The sequence below is a fragment of the Anas platyrhynchos genome, chromosome 9, assembly GCF_047663525.1.
Source record: "Anas platyrhynchos isolate ZD024472 breed Pekin duck chromosome 9, IASCAAS_PekinDuck_T2T, whole genome shotgun sequence".
In the NCBI taxonomy this organism is placed as follows: Eukaryota; Metazoa; Chordata; class Aves; order Anseriformes; family Anatidae; genus Anas; species Anas platyrhynchos.
Window position 1 is genome coordinate 25,314,246 of NC_092595.1, and position 19,271 is coordinate 25,333,516.

The 19,271-nt window shown below is 43.4% G+C and overlaps 1 protein-coding gene across 3 annotated transcripts in view; it reads right to left on the reverse strand.

The window, feature by feature from the left end:
* PLOD2 (procollagen-lysine,2-oxoglutarate 5-dioxygenase 2) overlaps positions 1 to 17,719 on the reverse strand; it is a 58,383-nt gene extending 40,664 nt beyond the window's left edge. For 2 of the 3 annotated variants that reach the window (XM_027468343.3, XM_027468342.3), the window contains exon 1: positions 6,074 to 6,447. In XM_027468343.3, the coding sequence (XP_027324144.2) occupies positions 6,074 to 6,188 (115 nt within the window). In that variant the 5' untranslated portion in view covers positions 6,189 to 6,447. Of the gene's footprint in view, positions 1 to 6,073; positions 6,448 to 17,566 lie in introns of those variants that run through there. The other variant, XM_072042547.1, reaches the window with a different exon arrangement.
* Positions 17,720 to 19,271: the final 1,552 nt, after the last annotated feature.

Below are 19,271 nucleotides of genomic sequence, written 5' to 3' on the forward strand. Positions count from 1 at the left end.
AGGTGCAGACAGGCAGTTCCCTCCTCCATACATCCCAGCTCCACAGCAAGCCTGTGGTTCTGCCGCTTACTGCCTGCCTTCTACCACATTATTTCTGGTGTCACCTTAATACAGCATCTGAAATGCTTATATGGAAGTGACCAACTGTTGAATATAGCTGGTTTGAAAAATAATAATAAAAAACACCACCTGGTGATCAACTCTGTGAGGCACATACACACTGTCAGATAAAGATCAGCAACTACTCCCAATATTAATACACAACCATTTTTAGAAAACATTTGCAAGTTGGCTCCGCCTCAGCTATTATACATATATATTAATTTTTAAAAAATTATTTTCAATTCAGTAGTACTGCAGTCAACACAGGCTCATTAAGACCTGTGTGTGCACTCATCAATCACCCCAGTACTGGCCACTGCTCAGGCCCGCACTCCTAATGTGAGACTTCCTGAACAAACCCAGACACAAGCTGCAACACTTACAGGGTTTTTCCACCAGCTGCAGGAGACTTGGGTGAGACCCTGCTTACTGAATCAGTCTGTAGTAGAACAAAGACAAGACCTATTTCTTAGTCTCCAAACAAGAAAAAGAATTATTAATGAATGGTTGCACATGGTATCTTTGCAAAGCATGAAGCAACTCCAAGGAGAGCTGCCCAGCTTCCTGATATGCAGCAAACAGATTGGGTGATGGGGTTACAGCAGTTTATGAGTGCCCAGATGGCAGTTAGACACAGAGGCTGCACAGCTGGGGCCAGGGGACAACTAACATCAGCTGCTTGAGTGAGAAAGGTTACTCAGCTTCCACCTTTTAATAGCCTTGCCCTTTGTCTCTCATAAATGTGTGTCTGTAGAAGAGCATGCTGCTGGCTAAGCTGTTATTCAGGAAGTCCAGCTGTTTAAACAAGCGGTCACACACAACACCAGGCATCATTAAATCTTGTTTGTGGACAGCTAATCAAGCCATCAGTGAAACTCTGCAATTAAGATTTGCAATAATGATTTTTCCTTTGACTAGTATTTGTTTAACAGAGTGGAGCTGAAGCTGTCTTGAAGAGGCATAACCAACCTGGATGCCTGCACTCTGTCCAGCCTGCTTCCAAACACTGGACATGCAAAAGACAACCTCTGATCTCCACAGCCCAGCTTGGACTGTTTCAGTAACTGAACAGAAATGCAGGCCCCACAGCTCTGGGAGGAGAAAACCACACTTTTCAGAGGCCTTTTCTATGTGAAAGAGGGACTACAACTCCACAGTTGCAACAGAAAAGTTGTGTCTGTCCCAAGCAAGCCATTCCTTGAAGCCACAGAACAGCACGCAGGACTTCTGTCCTGCTTCTGACACCAAACACCAGGAGACAGTATGAATGATGTGTATTTCAAGGCACTTATAACAAACAGCCAAGACTAGCAACCTCAGTTACTAGGTTTATGGACCCAGTCCTGATCTTACACAAACACATGTTTTACAGTGATATAAAACAGAATTAGTGAACTGCTTATGAAAACCTAGAGAAATACTTTGTTGTATTAAACTTTCATGCTAGATTCAAAACTACACAATCCAGTTTCACTTCTTTTTAAATGGCAGAGAACTTCAGTTGCTAAACAAGATACATTTTATCTTTTGCACAGTTGATTTCAGTGAGACCCTCTGGTGGTCAATGTACTTAATCTGCCACTTAAACCCCCCCAGGTACAAAAATAACTCTCATAGGAACAGCACTTAAACACCAGATCTATTTTTGTTTAACACTTTCCTGTCTTTTTTCTTAGTTTGTTTGTATTTTTTCCCTAATCAAATGTCTGCATTACTTATAAATACTGCATATGTCAGCTTTAAAGACATTCGCAGTTACATTTCAAGGATCAGTACTACCATCAAAATGGACACACACCCATGTCCTACATCTGTTTTCTAAGAAAATCCACAGTGGACCAATTGAGTTGCAACTTATTACAAGAAAAAAAAAAATGTTAGAACACTTTCAAAGGATAGCCTGAAAGAACTGGTGGGCCAACCACTAAAAGTGATTTTCTTTACAGTTTTCCTATAAATTAGGATGTTTTAACTAAGGCAGAGTTCTATTGATTAGCCTTAAAGTATTAAAGAAGTTGATATGTAATTACTTTGTATTACATCACAAAAATAATTGTTTTAAAATAAATTTAAGCAATCCACAGTAATCTACAGTATTTTTGATTTTGATTTGAATAGGAATGTATTGAAATGATCATATGTTAACTGCATAATTTATCTGCCAATAATCTAAATAGTTCAACAATTAGTAGATACCTGAATTTCTGTAGTGCTTGTTTTGAAGCAATATGAAACTCTTAATTAAAAATAAAGACATGTAAGTAGACAATGAGAACATGGAAGAGGCAGATTACTGTCAAGATATCAAATTAAAGACTTATTCTATTTCTTTGTGTTTGCACCCCTCCCCCCCCCCACACAAATTATTTCTTTTGAGAAGCTAGAGTTCATGTTATAATCTGTTGATTTTATTTACATAGTCTCCTTATGGCCAGTATAGTCTCTACTTTTAAAACTGAATTCATCATAAAGAAATACCAAAAAGCAGTTCTACCACAGAACTTACAGCATATACACCAGTGGTGTCAGACTGTGCTTGCAAGCACGTATTCCTCGATGATTAAGTGTCACTTATTCTACGACATTCACGACACTCCTACACACACAGACACATTCTTGTTACGGATCTGTTTGGTCAAGTTGTGCTCCGTGCTGAAGGGAACTAAGCTCTGTGTTTAAATTAAGAGAGAATAAAAATATTCTTCACTTTCAAAATCTCTCTCCTTGCTGGTCCCTCAAGAACTATAAAAACAAACATTATAAATTAAAATAAAATGCCCTTATTGTGACCATACCTGCTCTTCATGCCAAGAGAAATTACTTGACACACTGCTCCAGTGAATTAAGTTTTAAACAGATTAGCAGCTCAACAGAAATGCAAAGGTGTTCCTTCTGATCATGCAGTGTAATAGTGGTAGCTCAACAAACTAAACAGCTCCCTTTGAAAAGGCTGAGTCACTTAAATAAGTAGGAGTGATGGTGAAAAAAGACAAGGACTCAGACAAATTATGACTCTCCAGAATATTCAGCCAGTGCAAAAATGTTTGAGAAATAATCTTAGTTTAGATCCTTGACAGGAACATTTCAGGCAAAGCCTTCCTGGCTAGCATAACATGGTGGTCATTCCACTGCACTTTTACACAGTAACTTACAGCTATGTTACTTTCTCCTGTTTTAATTAGAAATGCATTTTCTGGTTAAAGATCTAGTGATCTTACTTGATTGCACTGCATATCTCAGCAAGAGCAATATCATATCCACCACAGGTAAGTAAAAACCTGACCAAAAAGCTCAAGTTCATTACTATTATTTCTTCTTCATCAGAGGCTTCCATTATGCAGCCTCTCAAACAGGTACTACAAGGACCTCAGATTGCCTACACAGTCTGCCTTCACACACAGCAATATATTCAAGGGGAAAAACATGTGATGGAAAGATGACTTTGTACCCTGATCCCAAATACTCCCCGGAAAACTGTGATGAAGGTGTCTGGCACACAGGTAAACCAGCACAGCCAGGGCCCTGGGCACAGCCATGCCTTTACCCCTCACCTGTTGGAAGCAGGTGACAGCACTCTCCTCCTGTCCTCACAGACACATCCTGTACAGGGGCACAGACCTCCTCAGGGACAGCACCAGCATAGCTTCACAAGCTCTTGCAGCAGTTTCAGATACTGTGGTGACAAGCTGGGACAAAAGCAGTATCAGCACAATATAGAAAACTTTGCAAGAGGAAGATGGGGAGTGCTGTACTTACGGCCTCCACCAAATAGTCTTTCAGTTTTTTCAGTACGTGTTTAGATGCTGAAGTGATCAAATCCCCTTGCTTCTTTACTAGAGAGCCTCAGTGAAAGGGCTACAATCGCTGTAAATCACAATGCTCAGTTTGGCCGACCTCAAAATATGACAAGAGTAATGGCAATAGTACATGCTGCATCTCCAGGCAAACCCCCTGTAGCTATACCCATTACCTGCTATTGCCCAAAGTGCTTGCAGCCAGCACAAGAAGCCACACGGCCTAGCCACGTCAGCACTGGAAACCACCTCTGCTCTCCACAACAAACCCCAAATCCTCACCCCTGCATTTGGGGAAGCACACACAGATAGCAGTGACACCCAGTCAGCTCAACACCTGCCAGTTCACTGCTTTTACAACCTTTAGCAGCAACTGGACCATGCAGCCAAGTGACCAAGCCCACTGCCTCTGGGGAACGGACCCAATAACAGCAGGGAAATCCATATTCTCAGTGGGAAGTGAGAATGAAAAGTGTCTTTACTACCCCCTTTCCACATCTCCTGCAGCACTGCATGGTAAGCAACAGGAATACACTGATGCCATTGTTCTACACTAAAACTTCTATATCTTCACCACCCAGGAGTCAGAGTCCACGTACACACACAAAGAATAAAGAGAAGTAGACTAGACTAGAAAGTAAAGTCAGATTCTTAGAACTGAAAGCACACTAAGGGCTGTTCCTCTTCAAGCAAACACCACAGACTTGGGGATAACATTTAATGGTTAAAACTAGAATGAAAACGAGCAACACAGCAGGCAGCAGCTGGGGTCAAGAAACCACTCCTTGAGTAACTTCTACTCAGCAGTTTGCTACAGTAGAATACAGACTGTTTTTGTGTAACGTTATTTTTTATTATTTATCTAGATGTAGCAATCTGTTTATAGTTTGCTGAATCACAGTGTAACATCCACCACTCTGAACTACAGTCTGATTTTCACACCTTTGAACACCAGCAGGATTTAAAACCAGAACTCATTACTAGGCCAGCCGTTCGTTAACTTACATCGGCCTGAGATCCCACAGCTAAAACACCTAGCTTAAAAATACATTGAATAGATACTGCAGAGAACAAATGTAACTGTGATTGCTACAACCAACTGCCAAGGGAGCCTGCCCTGACCACAGACTTCCCTGACCACAGACACAGGAGCTCAGTGTTTTGCCCAAAACACACCCTAGGAGGCTGCAACTCTGCAGGCCTGCCCTGGCCCAGACAGCAGTGCGCAGGGCGCTCAGAGCATGAGCAACAGCACGCACTGCAGCCTTCAGAGAACCCCGCAGAATGACCAAAAGTAGCAAAAGACAAAAGCTGGGCATGAGCAGTGCCTGATATCCCTCCACACCAAGTTTTTTCTTACACTGGTTATCAGCTAAGGCAGCAGATTTCCAGTCAAAAATCAGAACTTGCTGGAAACAAGATCATAGAAAGCAGAGCTTCTTTCAGCACACCAAAATGAAAATTAAGCCAGATAATAAAAATAACTTGATTACACTCTTGAGTAAACAAGGCAAGAAATAAAATTACTTCAGATTTCATGTGGTAACAGTTCAGTAGGATGGAATACCTTTCTATTTCTAGAACAGAAATACAGACTCTAAAGCAGCACTGGCACAGGACACATGTTCTGGCATATAGTCTGATGCACATGTGTTTGGACACCTCTCTTTGAGGGAATTTCCTGTATACATTCTTTTATTTTACATGCTGAAGATAAAATTGCTTTCTACCTTCTGGCTCCTCGAAGCCAAAGAGACTACAAAGCACAAGGAGCAATGAGAGAACAAGACTCTGAGGGCCGGCTTACTTTTTGCCTGAAAAAGTGCACTTCTCTGGGAGCTTCTAGTTTAGGGCAGAGGCAAACAGGCTGTGCTTTCCCTAGCAGCGGAAAAAAAACGTTTCCATCACCACCTTGTCGGTTAAAAGGGAAGAAAGCGAGGGGGCGGGAGAAAGGCATAGCCTCTGGCTTCCCAGCAGGGGATCTATTTTTACCCTCGTGCCTAGGCTGAGCCCTGCATCCCTCTGCGGGTTCCGGCGCTCCTTCCGACAGCAAACTGGGGCGCTGCCGACCCCATAAAGCACAGACACGAATTAAACAATTAACCCATAACCGCGGCAGCTTCCAGCCTGCGCAGCGCAGCCCGGGGCTCTCCCTCCCGCACCGCTCCGCGCCTCACCTGCGGGGCCGGGGCTGGGGCCGGGCCCGGGGCTGCGCTCCGCCGCCGCTGGCAACACCAGGCTGAGCAGCAGCAACAGGAGGAGGCGCGGGGGCCGTGCTCCGCTCCTCGCCATCTTCCCCCTCCGCACCCGCCGGGCTGCCGCCGCTCCCCAAAGCTGGGGCGGGGTAAGAATAAATATTTTAAAAAGGTGGGGGGAAAAACGGTGCTGGGAACCCCACAGCGCCGCTCCTCCTCCGCAGCAGGCAGGAGCGCGGGGCGCTGCCGTCCGCCCCAGCCTTTATAGGGCGACCGGGAGCGCAACGCCAGCCGCTGCCGCGCCCGGCCGCACGCTGCCGCCGCCACCGCCGCCGCCGGGGGCGGAGCTGTCCCATAAACCACGCCCGTTTGGCCGCTAAGTCACGCCCCTTTACCGACAAGCCCTCCCCTCTGCGCTAAGCGCCGCCTCCGGGTCGCGAGGCCCCGACCCCTGGGCAGGAGTAGCCGTCCCCGCGCAGCGGTGCCCCGCGTGTGAGGCGGGGCGTTGAGTGCAGCAGCAGCTGGCGGGTGTGGATGGCGCCTGGGAAATGTTCAAACGCTGAGGACTAAATCCAAACGAAAAATTAGTGCTGAACGCAGGATTCATGTATTTAAGACCCACTTGTGTAACAGTCAGGGAGACACCTCATTTTTTATCCTGAATGGTTCTATGGGCCTAGCAGATGGGCTTTTTTTGGACCCACGGAGTAAAAATTAAAGAAAAAAAACAAGGGTGAAAGAAGGGAAAGCTTGACCCTGGCTCCTGCAGCAATAAGAACAGCATGCTTTTGTCTGGAAGCCAGAGCAGAAACCAAGCCCAGCACTCCGTGCCCAGATGCTTTCACAGTTCTTTGGCAGGACTCGCTCTGTCCGGCCCAAGCTGCACACAGCACAGGGAGAGAGCGAAGGAAGAGGGCAGGTCCTTGGTCCCACCAGCTCCTAGTGCAGAGAAGGCCCCATGGCAGTGGGGATGGGAAAATGCTGAAAACCAAGTAACACAATGGTGAAGGTGCAGTTGGTAACTTTTGGAAAAACAGCAAAGCCCCTCACGTTCTTGGGCAATTACTTGTGACCTACTTTCTCCTGCCACCTCTGTCAGGCAGGCAGAGATTCACCAGAGAACAAACATCTTCTGACGGCAGACAGCATGAGCACAGCTCTGCACTCACCCACGTGCAGCCTCTGCTCACTCTTCCAAGGAGCAGCTCTGCTGTTGCTGAGTGCTCCCCCGCACTACACGGGCTGCGCTGGCTGCTGGTGAGCAGTGCCGTGGCTGGGTTGGCATTGCAAGCACTTCTCTCTTGGTTGTTTGTTTTGTTTGTTTGTTTGTTTGTTTGTTTTGTTTGTGTTTTTTTTTTTAAGAAAAAAATCAAAACATCAAGTAAGAAATTGGGCCTATGAAAAGTGAAGATGCAAAAAAGTAGTTAGTATGCTACAGCTACAGTCTTAAGGTAGAAAATGGGTAAGCAACTTTTAGAAAGAGGTCCTCAACAGATCAAACCTCACCTCAGATCCAGAACAGCTTAACAGTAACACTTGTACAGAGAGATATACAGAGTGTGTCATTAACAAGCTGAAAAATAAGAAGTCATCGAGAAGGAGTTAAATCAAAGGAGACATGTAGAACACTTAATACTACCAACCATGAAAGAAATGACAGACTTCTATAATGCCTGAGGGGAAAAAGGACAGTTGGTCACCATTTCAGAATACCATGGAGCTGAGGTCACAGCTTCCATGGATGGGATGGGACAGAAAGCAGGCAAAGCTTCAGCCTTCAGGGTTGAGGGTAAAATCATCAGCTGAGTGTCACATCCACACTCAGTGTTCTGAGGAGCCACAGCCCGGCAGCTCACCTCTAGCAGCAGTAGCACCAGCTAGTTTCAATAGAGATTGATACACAGGTCCCAAAACAACACCATTACCTGGACACCATTGAACAAAACAGGAGGCAGCATCCGAGAGAAAGCCTAGGAGGTATTTTGTTATCAAAAGTGCAGGTAGACAGTAGAAGGGGAGAATGAAAAGTGAAAGAAGGATGTAAATATACAATATTGAAAGAAAAGGAGATAGCTGGCAAGGACAGATTTCTAATGCATAACAAAAATGGGAGGAGAGAACAGTGATAGAAACAAACACAAGCCATATGTACAAGTTCAAAGCCGGAATTTGACTAGAAACTTCTACATTTTCTTATTGTCCCTGGTCTCTTATAAGCTAATTCTATTTTAGACTTCTTAGAAAATTCAAGCTTTTCCCCCAGGACAATGCAGAGTTGAAAGCGGGGCTTTAAAAGTGCTAGATGTGGCCAAGACATCTCCTACCCCCAGAGGCTTCACTCAGACACTGCCTGATGGAAGGAAAAACGCCTGTGAAACTCCAGTGCTGAGCCCAAGCAGCTACAGAACGCCCAGGAGCTCTGTCTCACCCTGCCTCTGCAGACAGGGTTAGAAATGCCTCTGTTGTCCACAAACACCAACTTCAAGGCGTAGCTGGCAGATGGTGGTTAGCAGGGTCTGGACTCTCCTGATACTATTGCAAGTAGCTCCAGTACTGTTACCATGTTCAATCATTAAGTGTTCACATGTTAAGTGTTCACACATTAAGTGTTCACTCGACACTTAAATCTCTGAACTGAGTAGTAATTTATCTTATTATTTAAAAAATAACACAGTGTGCAACGTGCTGTGCAAATATGCATGTTGTACTACAAAAGTTAACTCCAGAAACGATTTCTAGAAGTGTCCCAAGAAATAGGCTCACATTGTCATCATTTGCTTCTTTGACTTTTGACCTTATCAACCTTTTTTTTTCATAAAGAATAAAACCTTTTTCCTTTGCAGTAAGGCAATTTCTTCATGAGAAATTAATTAATTTGGTTAAGCAGGCATGGAGGAGAGGAGTTAATACATTCCTGTTAGTTGTGGAGTTCTGAACATGGGAGCCCAAAGGATTTTCTTGTTCCAAAACTCCAGCAGCAGTGAGCAAAACCAGAAAAGGGAGAAACTGCAAGCAGTCCTCTCTTCAGATAGTCACTGTGACAAGTAATTTTCTGTAACCACACAGTCGGTTGCCAAGCTGTTATTTTTTTTTTGCAGGCACGGTGCATTTTCAACAGATCAGCAATAACATCTAGGATTCAGCTGGCAGGTATTTGGGCAAAATTCGATGGGACCTTTGCAGGAGACAACAGCTTCCTGATTTTTTTAGAAATCTCCATTCCTTCAGTGACTTTTTCCTCAGATGTCCAGATACCTCTTCTACAGTCTCAGTGACTCCCTGCCTGTATTTGCATATCCCTACCTCCTTCTCCCCATCTGTTTTCTAACTGTATGAAATCATAGGGCTGGCAACTTCCCTCTTCTCTAAACCACCAACAATTTAACATTTCAACATATGCATAACTGGTGCAACGTGGAATGGAAACAGACGTTCATCACAATGCAAGCCCATCATCACAGCCAGATGGAGGTAGGTCCCATCATAGGAAGCTGCCCTCTGAGTTTTGAAAGCTGTAGCTGTGCTTTCTAAGGACCAAATTGCAGCAGGGAAGGAAAGATCTTACTTGGCCCATGTAAATCAGTGGTAGTCAGAGCTTTGTTGGTTGCCTGAGATGTGCTAAACAGCTAGCACCTATAGTGCAGTTAAGAGGAAAGGTGAAAGGCTTGTGAAATTAAAGACACAGGTGGCAAAGCTTTTACATAGCACTTAGAAAGGAACAGCAGCTCTCTTTCTCTCCAAAGCAAGTTCTCCAGCTCCCCTGCACTCAGACATGGTGCATCTTCTACAAACTTTTTGCAGAGAAACTGTAAAAAATAACATGTAGAACAAGCCAGGCAGACCATTACTTGCAGAGATTACTTGCATCTTTTTCTAAGAGATCTTTTTCATATCTTCCAACTACTCTTTATTTCACTCTGTAAGAAAAACAGAAAACCGCAGACTGTGCTCCTGCTGGGCTTTTCCAGTTCTTAGACTCATCTCACTCCACAAGTTTAGGCCTTCAAACCTCTTCCTTCATTCAGGAGCCCCACTATCATTCCTTTTCCACAGGTGCTGAAGCGAGGCAGCAGTGCTCATATGCAATATTGCAACACTGAAGTTGTTCAATAGACTGTAATAGAATTGTCAACAATTCACTATCAGCAATACTTTGAGAATAAAAAAGAAATTTAATGCAAGAACCCTAAGTCCTATACCTCAGTAAAGATCATAAAGGGTTTTCTAACAAACAGCAAATTTGACAATAATCCAGTCTATTTTTCTGGGCAAATGCCAGTCACTCCTCACATATTTTCAATTGCAGTAGTCATAACTTATTTGTTATGAAGAACAAGTTCATTCCTCTTCCATTCTGTTCCACCTTGTCTCCTCAAATGTCTTTCTAGTTTTTTAACATTTGTCCTCTTCATGTGTCACAGAGGTAATTCCGTATCTCTCCACTGCCTGGCTCAAGTACATGTAAACGACAGAATTAAATGGAAGGTTTTGGCTTCGTGTGGTTATATCACTGTTCTAATTTAAGATAATATTTTATTATTGTCATGTAATAAACATTCGGTAACCTGAGTTTATCTTTGAGCTTAGATTAGTAAATCACACCTATTTTCCCAGTTAAATTATTTACTTTGTGTAATTGAAAATACTGGTTTTAAATGATAAATTCAACACACATATCAATATTTTACATGAGTCAGAGGTAGCTGAAAATAGCAGGCTTTTATTATAAAATAATACTAAAAAAAATATATTCCAAAGAAATAGAAAGCTTAAAAAACCCTTTTCAGTTACAGAAAAAAAATGTTCTACGGGTATATATCATTTAAATGCTTTTGTCTGTTTAACTTGATCATAAGTCTGTGAAATACTAGAACTAAACAAAAATGAAAAAACAGCAATACATGATTATTTTTTTAAGAAGAAAAGATCAAAATGAGCTTAAAGGCCCATCTTGCAATATTATAGCATTAAAATATGCATCACATTGCCTGACCTACTCTTTAATAACATCTGAATTAGCAGTTAAACCGTAATAAATCTTCCATAGACAATTTATTTTCAAAGAATCAGGCTTAATGTTACCAAAATTCCACTGTCACTGTATGAAAATAGTTTCTCTTTGGTTGCCTCCCTTTAATTTATCCTCAACCTCAATCAGAACCATCCTGGGAGCTGCTGCCCCAGTCTTGTTATTATGGGTGTGATCCAGCCTGTAACCAAGAGGCTCAGCACTCCTTGGGAGCACTCAGAGCCGCTGAGTTCAGGGGATGCTCAGCACCTTGCACTCCTGAGCATGAAGTGAATCACTCGAGCTAAATTCATCGGTTCTTTCCCAAACCACCCAATCAGAAATTACTTTGTTTCATTCACTAATTTATAATTATAGCCATAAACAGCCCAAATGAGCAAAAGATTAATAGTGTTAGCAAGCATTTCCAGGGTATAATCAGCTGTCATCCCATAATTACTCAAAAGATTGACAGAGTGGCTTTGAAATTACAAGGAGAGTTACATTCCTTTACTGAGACTGAGCAGCAAGACATGAGTGCCAATGAAAAGCCGTGCTAAGTTCTTGTCTGCAGTCCATCCTTTGGCATTTATGACATGATTGCTCCAGCCTCGAGTTCCAATCCTGCACTACTGAAGTCAGCATGCATCATAAGTGAATAAATCCTGCTGACCTGACCTTAAACCAGATGCCCAGTGAGGGAGGTCTGGTTTAAGGCCAGGTCTGATCCCCATTTTTTGCTTTCATTGCATTCATTTGTGCATGATTTATATAGGCACAAAAAGATGAGAATTAAACCCTGCAGAGTGTATCTTGTAAACCCTGCTGATCGGGGTTGATCTTGTAAAAATTTCAGTCCCGTCACCCCATAAACTATAAAATGCTTTGCAGAGCCTCAAATGAATGGTGTTGAAATGGACAATTAATCATAATGAGCAAGTTAGTCTTGCTTTTGTTGTAGTTTAGAGATGCAGAAAAGAATATAATGGAAAGGAACTGACATTCAAGAAAACTGGCTGAAAGAGAAAAAAATAAACATTGACTGTGAATGAATAGAAACTGGTGGAAAAAAAATACATTTATGAAATCGTCTAAAACTGGGAGTCTATGTGAGTGTTTGTGTCTCTGTCAACAAACCATCATACTCTAAAAAATGTTCCTCTGAGTAAGTCTGTGGTATTAAACAGACTGAAGAGTGTCCCATGTGTTCAGCCAATAGAGGAGGGACAGTCAGTGTGTGTTTTACAAAAGTTACCCTAAAGCCTACTCTGGTTTCTCTGTGATTTCAGAAGCATGGTTGAGGCTCCTAGAGCAGCAATTTGGGAAAACTGCAAGAGCAGGGAAGCTTGTCCCACAAATATTCTCCTAAGGGAAGACATAGCAATTCATATTCTCTGTTACTGGAATGTTTTTGGTCTAATTTTCTTTTCCTGACCCTTCTCTGGTAGTTTTATGACTGTTCCGCCTGTTTGCAATGATCTCATTCTCTCCAGCTGACTTATTTAAGGTAAATAGAAACTGCTGCCTGACAAAACCTAATTTTGACAGGTAGGTAATTTTTTAGTAATTTAAGTTGATTTAAACAAAATTGCAATTGACTTAGTAGTCTTATTTCCTACTTCCGGTGTGACCTAAATGAGGAATCACAGATGGCCTCAGAATGACTTTTGGCAGAATTTCTGCAGCACTGGATTTGAGAAAGAAAGACAGGAGATGGGCTGGCGATGATTTTGCTCCTGCTACAGTCCCCTTACAGAAAGCCTTCAGCATTCCAGTTTTCAGGAGTCATTGTGTGACGGGCTGACCACAGGAAAGGAGAGGAAAAGCTGAGAGTCACAGATCTTAATTTAGTGCCTCTCTGCTTGGTCAAAAAAATCATATGGCTTTGCAGTGCCTAACTGTTTTGGTCTTCAAAAGAAAACCTTTTAAAGGGAAATAGAGGTGGCAGCCAATAAAAACAAAGTGTGGAAAATAAGAATTCTATCTTTAAATGAACAGTTATATACCATTACCAGGAAAGTTGTGAGCAGCAGTGTGCTTATGGTAAATGCAATCCACTCTGCATTCAAGACAAATAATATGCAGTTTAGTGCTTGCCTGTCTGCTGTTCAGGGAATGATGGACTGGAATAAATTAAGAACTTCCAGTAGAGCCTCAGGAAGGTTCTTTTCAAATGATTTGGTAATTTAATTTATATTTTTTCTTAGCATACAACTCAACAGAAGCAGAACAATGGCTACTTTGGATCTTTGAAATAGTTTCTCAGAGACTGCAGTTTTGCTGCTTTAGTTTGGATGCTCAGGAAGACAATGATAATTCTGATGACTTGTCAGGTTGGCAAAACATGTCATTGGCAGTACATTTTGCTCCTGTAGTCTGGGCTGTATGAGGGTATTTTCAGAGGTGATCTGGCGGCTCTGCTTCCAGATAATCCTTGAGCCTGTATTGCTCAAGACAACCTACAGATTGATTCTACATTAGGGAATGTGATGGAATGAAATTCCTTCCTATTTAAAGAAAAACAAACAAACTTCCATTATGTACTGGACGAAGACAGCAATCTCCTCCAGAATGGGGAGAAGGTTGTGATCAATAGCAGGAGTCACAAATAGCCCAGCAGTGCTCCAGTGCTGTGAATGGCTGTTCATAAAATCACAAGCAGGATTAAGAATGAAGCCAAAACTGCACATAGCCTGAGAATCACAAGCCAATAAGCTTGGGTCATTGTCTTGATGTTCCTTCTTCCTTAGGCCATTAAAGAGGATATGTGTAGTATAGAAGGCTGCAGCCAACATCACTTTCATGGAGTTTATAAGTGTAGAACTCACAATAGTCAAGCTAATAGTGTCCACAGGTACACTGTGCAGGCAGACTGCATCTGTGAGTGCCTAAAGAAGGAGAGAAAGTTGGTAGGCACAGAACACACATCCCCAGCACACTCCTTGGAAGTGGCCAGGTAAAAGCAATCCTGTTGTCATAGCACAGAAAAGTGGTAGACAAGAACCCTTCACTTGTATCAATGTAGGAATAGTCTTGCCTGTGAGATATTTACACTTTAACAAAGTACTTTCATATAGCCACAAAGAAATACGGAAAACCTTATAGCCTCTATACCTGACTCTGGCAGGCAGCTACCTAGCAAGTTATCACCTCTGCAAAACCCGTACTTACAGGAAAGTCTTACTTACTAGCACGGTTCTCATATTATGCTTACATCTCCTAGAAATGAGAATCCTGCTGAAATAAGGCCTGCAGAACTCACTATGGCTCAGCTGTAACATTCACGACACATAGTGGGGAATGTCATTCTTAATTCTTGCATTTGGGTTCCCAGAGTGGGATTTGTACACTTGATCCAGGGGAAAAAAAAAAAAAAAAAAAAAAAGGTAATACTGTTCTCGTTGCACTGCTATTAGCCTAGCCTCTTTCAAAAGCTCTGAGGGTCAGTACATATTTCACAGAATCACAGAATCACAGAATTTCTAGGTTGGAAGAGACCTCAATATCATCGAGTCCAACCTCTGACCTAACACAAACAGTCCCCACTAAACCATATCCCTAAGCTCTACATCTAAACGTCTTTTAAAGACTTCCAGGGATGGTGACTCCACTACTTCCCTGGGCAGCCTGTTCCAATGCCTCACAACCCTTTCAGTAAAGAAGTTCTTCCTAACATCTAACCTAAAACTCCCCTGGCGCAACTTAAGCCCATTCCCCCTCGTCCTGTCACCAGGCACGTGGGAGAACAGGCCAACCCCCACCTCTCTACAGCCTCCTTTAAGGTACCTGTAGAGAGCAATAAGGTCGCCCCTGAGCCTCCTTTTCTCCAGGCTGAACAAGCCCAGCTCCCTCTGCCGCTCCTCGTAAGCCTTGTTCTCCAGACCCCTCACCAGCTTCGTCGCCCTTCTCTGGACCCGCTCAAGCACCTCAGTGTCCTTCTTGTAGCGAGGAGCCCAAAACTGAACACAGTACTCCAGGTGCGGCCTCACCAGAGCCGAGTACAGGGGGACGATCACCTCCCTAGCCCTGCTGGTCACACTGTTTCTTATGCAAGCCAGTATGCCATTGGCCTTCTTGGCCACCAGAGCACACTGCTGGCTCATATTCAGCCGACTGTCCACCATCACTCCCAGGTCCTTCTCTGCCTGGCAGCTTTCCAACCACTCATCTCCCAGCCTGTAGCTCTGCTTGGGGTTATTGTATCCCAGGTGGAGGACCCGGCACTTGGCCTTGTTAAACTTCATGCAATTGACCTCAGCCCATCGGTGCAGCCTATCCAGATCCTCCTGCAGAGCCTTCCTACCCTCAAGCAGATCGACACACACACCTAACTTGGTGTCATCTGCAAACGTACTGAGGGTGCACTCAATGCCCTCATCCAGATCATGGATGAAGATATTAAAGAGGACTGGCCCCAGCACCGAGCCCTGGGGGACGCCACTAGTGACTGGCCTCCAACTGGACTTGGCTCCATTTACCACGACTCTTTGGGCCCGGCTATCCAGCCAGTTTCTAACCCAACGAAGCGTGCGCCAGTCCAAGCCAAGAGCAGCCAGTTTCTTGAGGAGAATGTTTGGGAGACGGTATCAAAAGCCTTGCTGAAGTCAAGGTAGACCACATCCACAGCCTTTCTCTCGTCCACTAAGCGCATCACTTTGTCATAGAAGGAGATCAGGTTTGTCAAGCAGGACCTGCCTTTCATAAACCCATGCTGACTGGGCCTGATCGCCTGCTTGCCCTGCAAGTGCTGCGTGAAGACTCTCAAGATAATCTGCTCCATGAGCTTCCCTGGTACTGAGGTCAAACTGACAGGCCTGTAGTTTCCCGGCTCTGCCCTCCGGCCCTTCCTGTAGATGGGCGTCACATTTGCTAGCTGCCAGTCAACTGGGACCTCCCCCGATAGCCAGGACTGTTGATAAATGATGCTAAGCAGCTTGGCCAGCTCCTCTGCCAGTTCTCTCAGTACCCTTGGGTGGATCCCATCCGGCCCCATCGACTTGTGCACATCCAAGTGCTGTACCAGGTCACCAACCAGTTCTTCGTGGATAGTGAGGGCCACATCCTGCTCCCCATCCCCTTCCACCAGCTCAGGGTACTGGGTATCCAGAGAACAACCAGTATTGCCGGTAAAGACTGAGGCAAAGAAGGCATTAAGCACCTCTGCCTTTTCCTTATCTCTTGTAACTAAGTTTCCCCCCCGCATCCAGTAAAGGATGGAGATTTCATTCTCTTGTGTTTCACAACAGGGACATGTGACTATCTGCAGCTCAGTCCCCTTTTGTCATGCTTTATCTTTTGTTCTACCAGCTCTGTATGGAGATGACTCAACTGCCTCTAAGTCTGCCAGTCTGTTCCAACCTGGACCGGAGCTCAGAAACAGCAGCATTCATTTCCAGGCCTTTGGTAAATGCATTCAAATATGAATACAACATTTCCAGTCATGTGGCCTTCATCTTTTTTCAATGTCCTTTAGAAGCTGTTAGTTCATGAGATTCAAGAATTGGGTCCTAGGACTATAGATCACTCAATCATCTCTCTCTGGCTGAATTTTTCTTCTTGCCAGTTGGAGTGTGCATACCTAAATGGAACACGGGTCAAGGGAGCTGCTGGATCCAGCCCCTGCAGGTCAGTGCCATCTGAAAGATTTCAGGCTGCCAGATAACATAAAAGCCATGGTTTCCACTTCTCAAAGTAGTGTCTGGGTAAGTCATTTTGAAACTGTAGTGCACACAAGAAACTAGGAACTACTACAGATGTTATTAGTTTCTCATCTGAAGGCAAGGTGATTTGTTTTAATCCTGCCATCCTAAGTAGCACATCAATATTATAAGCACCTTTGGAAGATTTTCAAGATAGTAAAAAGCACTAAAGGAACGTCTTTCTTCAGACAGGAACATTAAGGAATCCCAGTAGATTATTATTAATTCAATTTTATTATTGCTATCAGTTTGGTAAATTTGCTACTGCTTGTCTCTGGAGGATCATCAGACATCATGCATCACAGTGATGGTCTGCAAAAGCCCACCGAGCAACACCCTGGCTAGCAGGGGACAAGCCAGCTGAATGATGATAAGACTATTATTAAATATTTACTGAGCTATGAGGGCTCCTCAAAACACTAGACAAAGCCATTATGAGGTATTAGTATTGCCACAGACTGTTCACATTACCCAGTTTTAAGGTTCAACATCCCAAGATATAATAGTGAGAACCTCCCCAGCTTTCCAATCCCAACAATAGAAATCACTTGCTCACAAACTAAAACAATCTTTAAATTGCCCCATGCTTGAAGTAGCTACTAAAGCCAGAGAGAACACTATGATGCATTTTCCAAAATAAAACAAAGACAAGACAAAGGCAGATAAAAACTCCCCTCTAAATCACAGAAACACAGGAAAAAAAAATGTATACCACTAAAGCTAGGCTTCTGCATAATCACAATTGCTGCCTTTTTCTCTTCTTGATACCTTGTGAGGGTTTTTCCAAATTAGGGTCAGACAGGATGAAGATTCACGTTGTTTTAGTAAGAGCAGACTATTTAATCCTGCTCTTTGTATCTTCCTTCTGTCCATTAGCAGCCCAGCTTGCTGTGTGTCAAGATGCATTTGCTCTGCTGAGTTATTACAAATGCTTCTCCACTGTCTAGTATTTATTGAAAATGTTGCAATGTTTATACTGTTGGGAAAGAAAGTAAAGATTTTTTTGGCTGCAAGTGGGGTGGGTAAAGGGAGAGGAGGGGAGGGATGTGGCGAATCAGACAGTTTTCAACATAATTTTAATGTGTTGTTCTCCCTATGCTCTAAGACTATAATTAAGACATCTGATGGTGCAGCTGAATATAAGCTTCCATAAACAAATGCTGTGCATTTGAACTCAACTGCACGTAGGCCATCCACACACTTTTTCCACTCTGTCTGTTTCTCCCTGTAGCCAACTGAGGAAGATGTTTTGGCCACAACTCTGCTGTAGATTACTCCACATTTTGGTCTGATTGGATCGAGGAAAAAAATACTGGTTAAATGTCCGTGATTTTCAGCCAGCATGCCAAGAACCTCAGAGGAGGCTCGCTCCCTCTTCTTTAAAAGGAATCAGTGCTCCCAGGCTGACCTCCAACGCAGAGCTCTGCTTGTGAGAGCATGTACTCTTTGACAGTGAATTTACTAAAACCAAAATTTTACTGGCTCTGATTGCTTCTGATATGGTACAGACAGGGAATACTAGGCAGGGATTAGCTTTACAATCACCATTTATATAATTTACTCTTTTTCTTTTTGTCCCAAAGAAAGCCTAACCTGTTTCTCAAGGAATTTCTCTGAAGTGAGTCACAGAAATCAGCTGCTGTCCAGGCAATTACAGGAAAGATGGATTTACATTTTATGTGCATTTTTAGAAAAACTCTTCTGTCACACCATACATCTCAATGACTAAATTAGGTCATTCCTTTCCTTTTTGCCTCTTTGTGTTGTAGAAGAAAAAGGATGTGATCTATCAGTCTGTCATTATGGAAGAGATTGATTCCAAGTTTGTCCATCTACTTCTCACTCCACACAGACCACAGTCTGTGATTCCCATCAGTTTGGTCCTCCATAACCAGAAAGCATGTCTGGGCAGACAAAAGCTTTGATAGTTCAGTGAGTAAACATTTGAGAAACACCTAATTTAGATGATGGATGGATGACAGGAAGGCTGCAGCATCTCTCTGTGACATGGTCTTCTCTTAACCCACTGAAAAATATTTGGCATTCAGCAAAGACTCAGAAAACAGGTACTAGCAAATAAGGGTTGCTCCTCCACGTATGCTGTGCCAGAGATGTCTGTCCATGACAAGTCACTTGGGGTACAGCATGCATCACTGGGCAGCAGGAACTACAGCCACGCTGCACAGCACCTTGCTCCTCTCCAGGTGCCCCAATTCTGCACCTGGAAGCAATGCTACAGGGAGTCCTGTGCCTTTTCAGTGGTAATAGGGAATGCAAATACAGCTTTAAAGAGGATGGTTCCCATGAATGCCTTCTACAGATTTTAAACTTATGGAATAAACTCTTAATCTTCCACTAAAAATCACCCAGGAATTGCATACCAAAAGTTTCAAACAAAAGTACCCCTTTGCACTAGCCATCTGCTCAGTCACTAGCAAGGGACTAATGGGATTTAGCTCAGTTACTGCTCTAC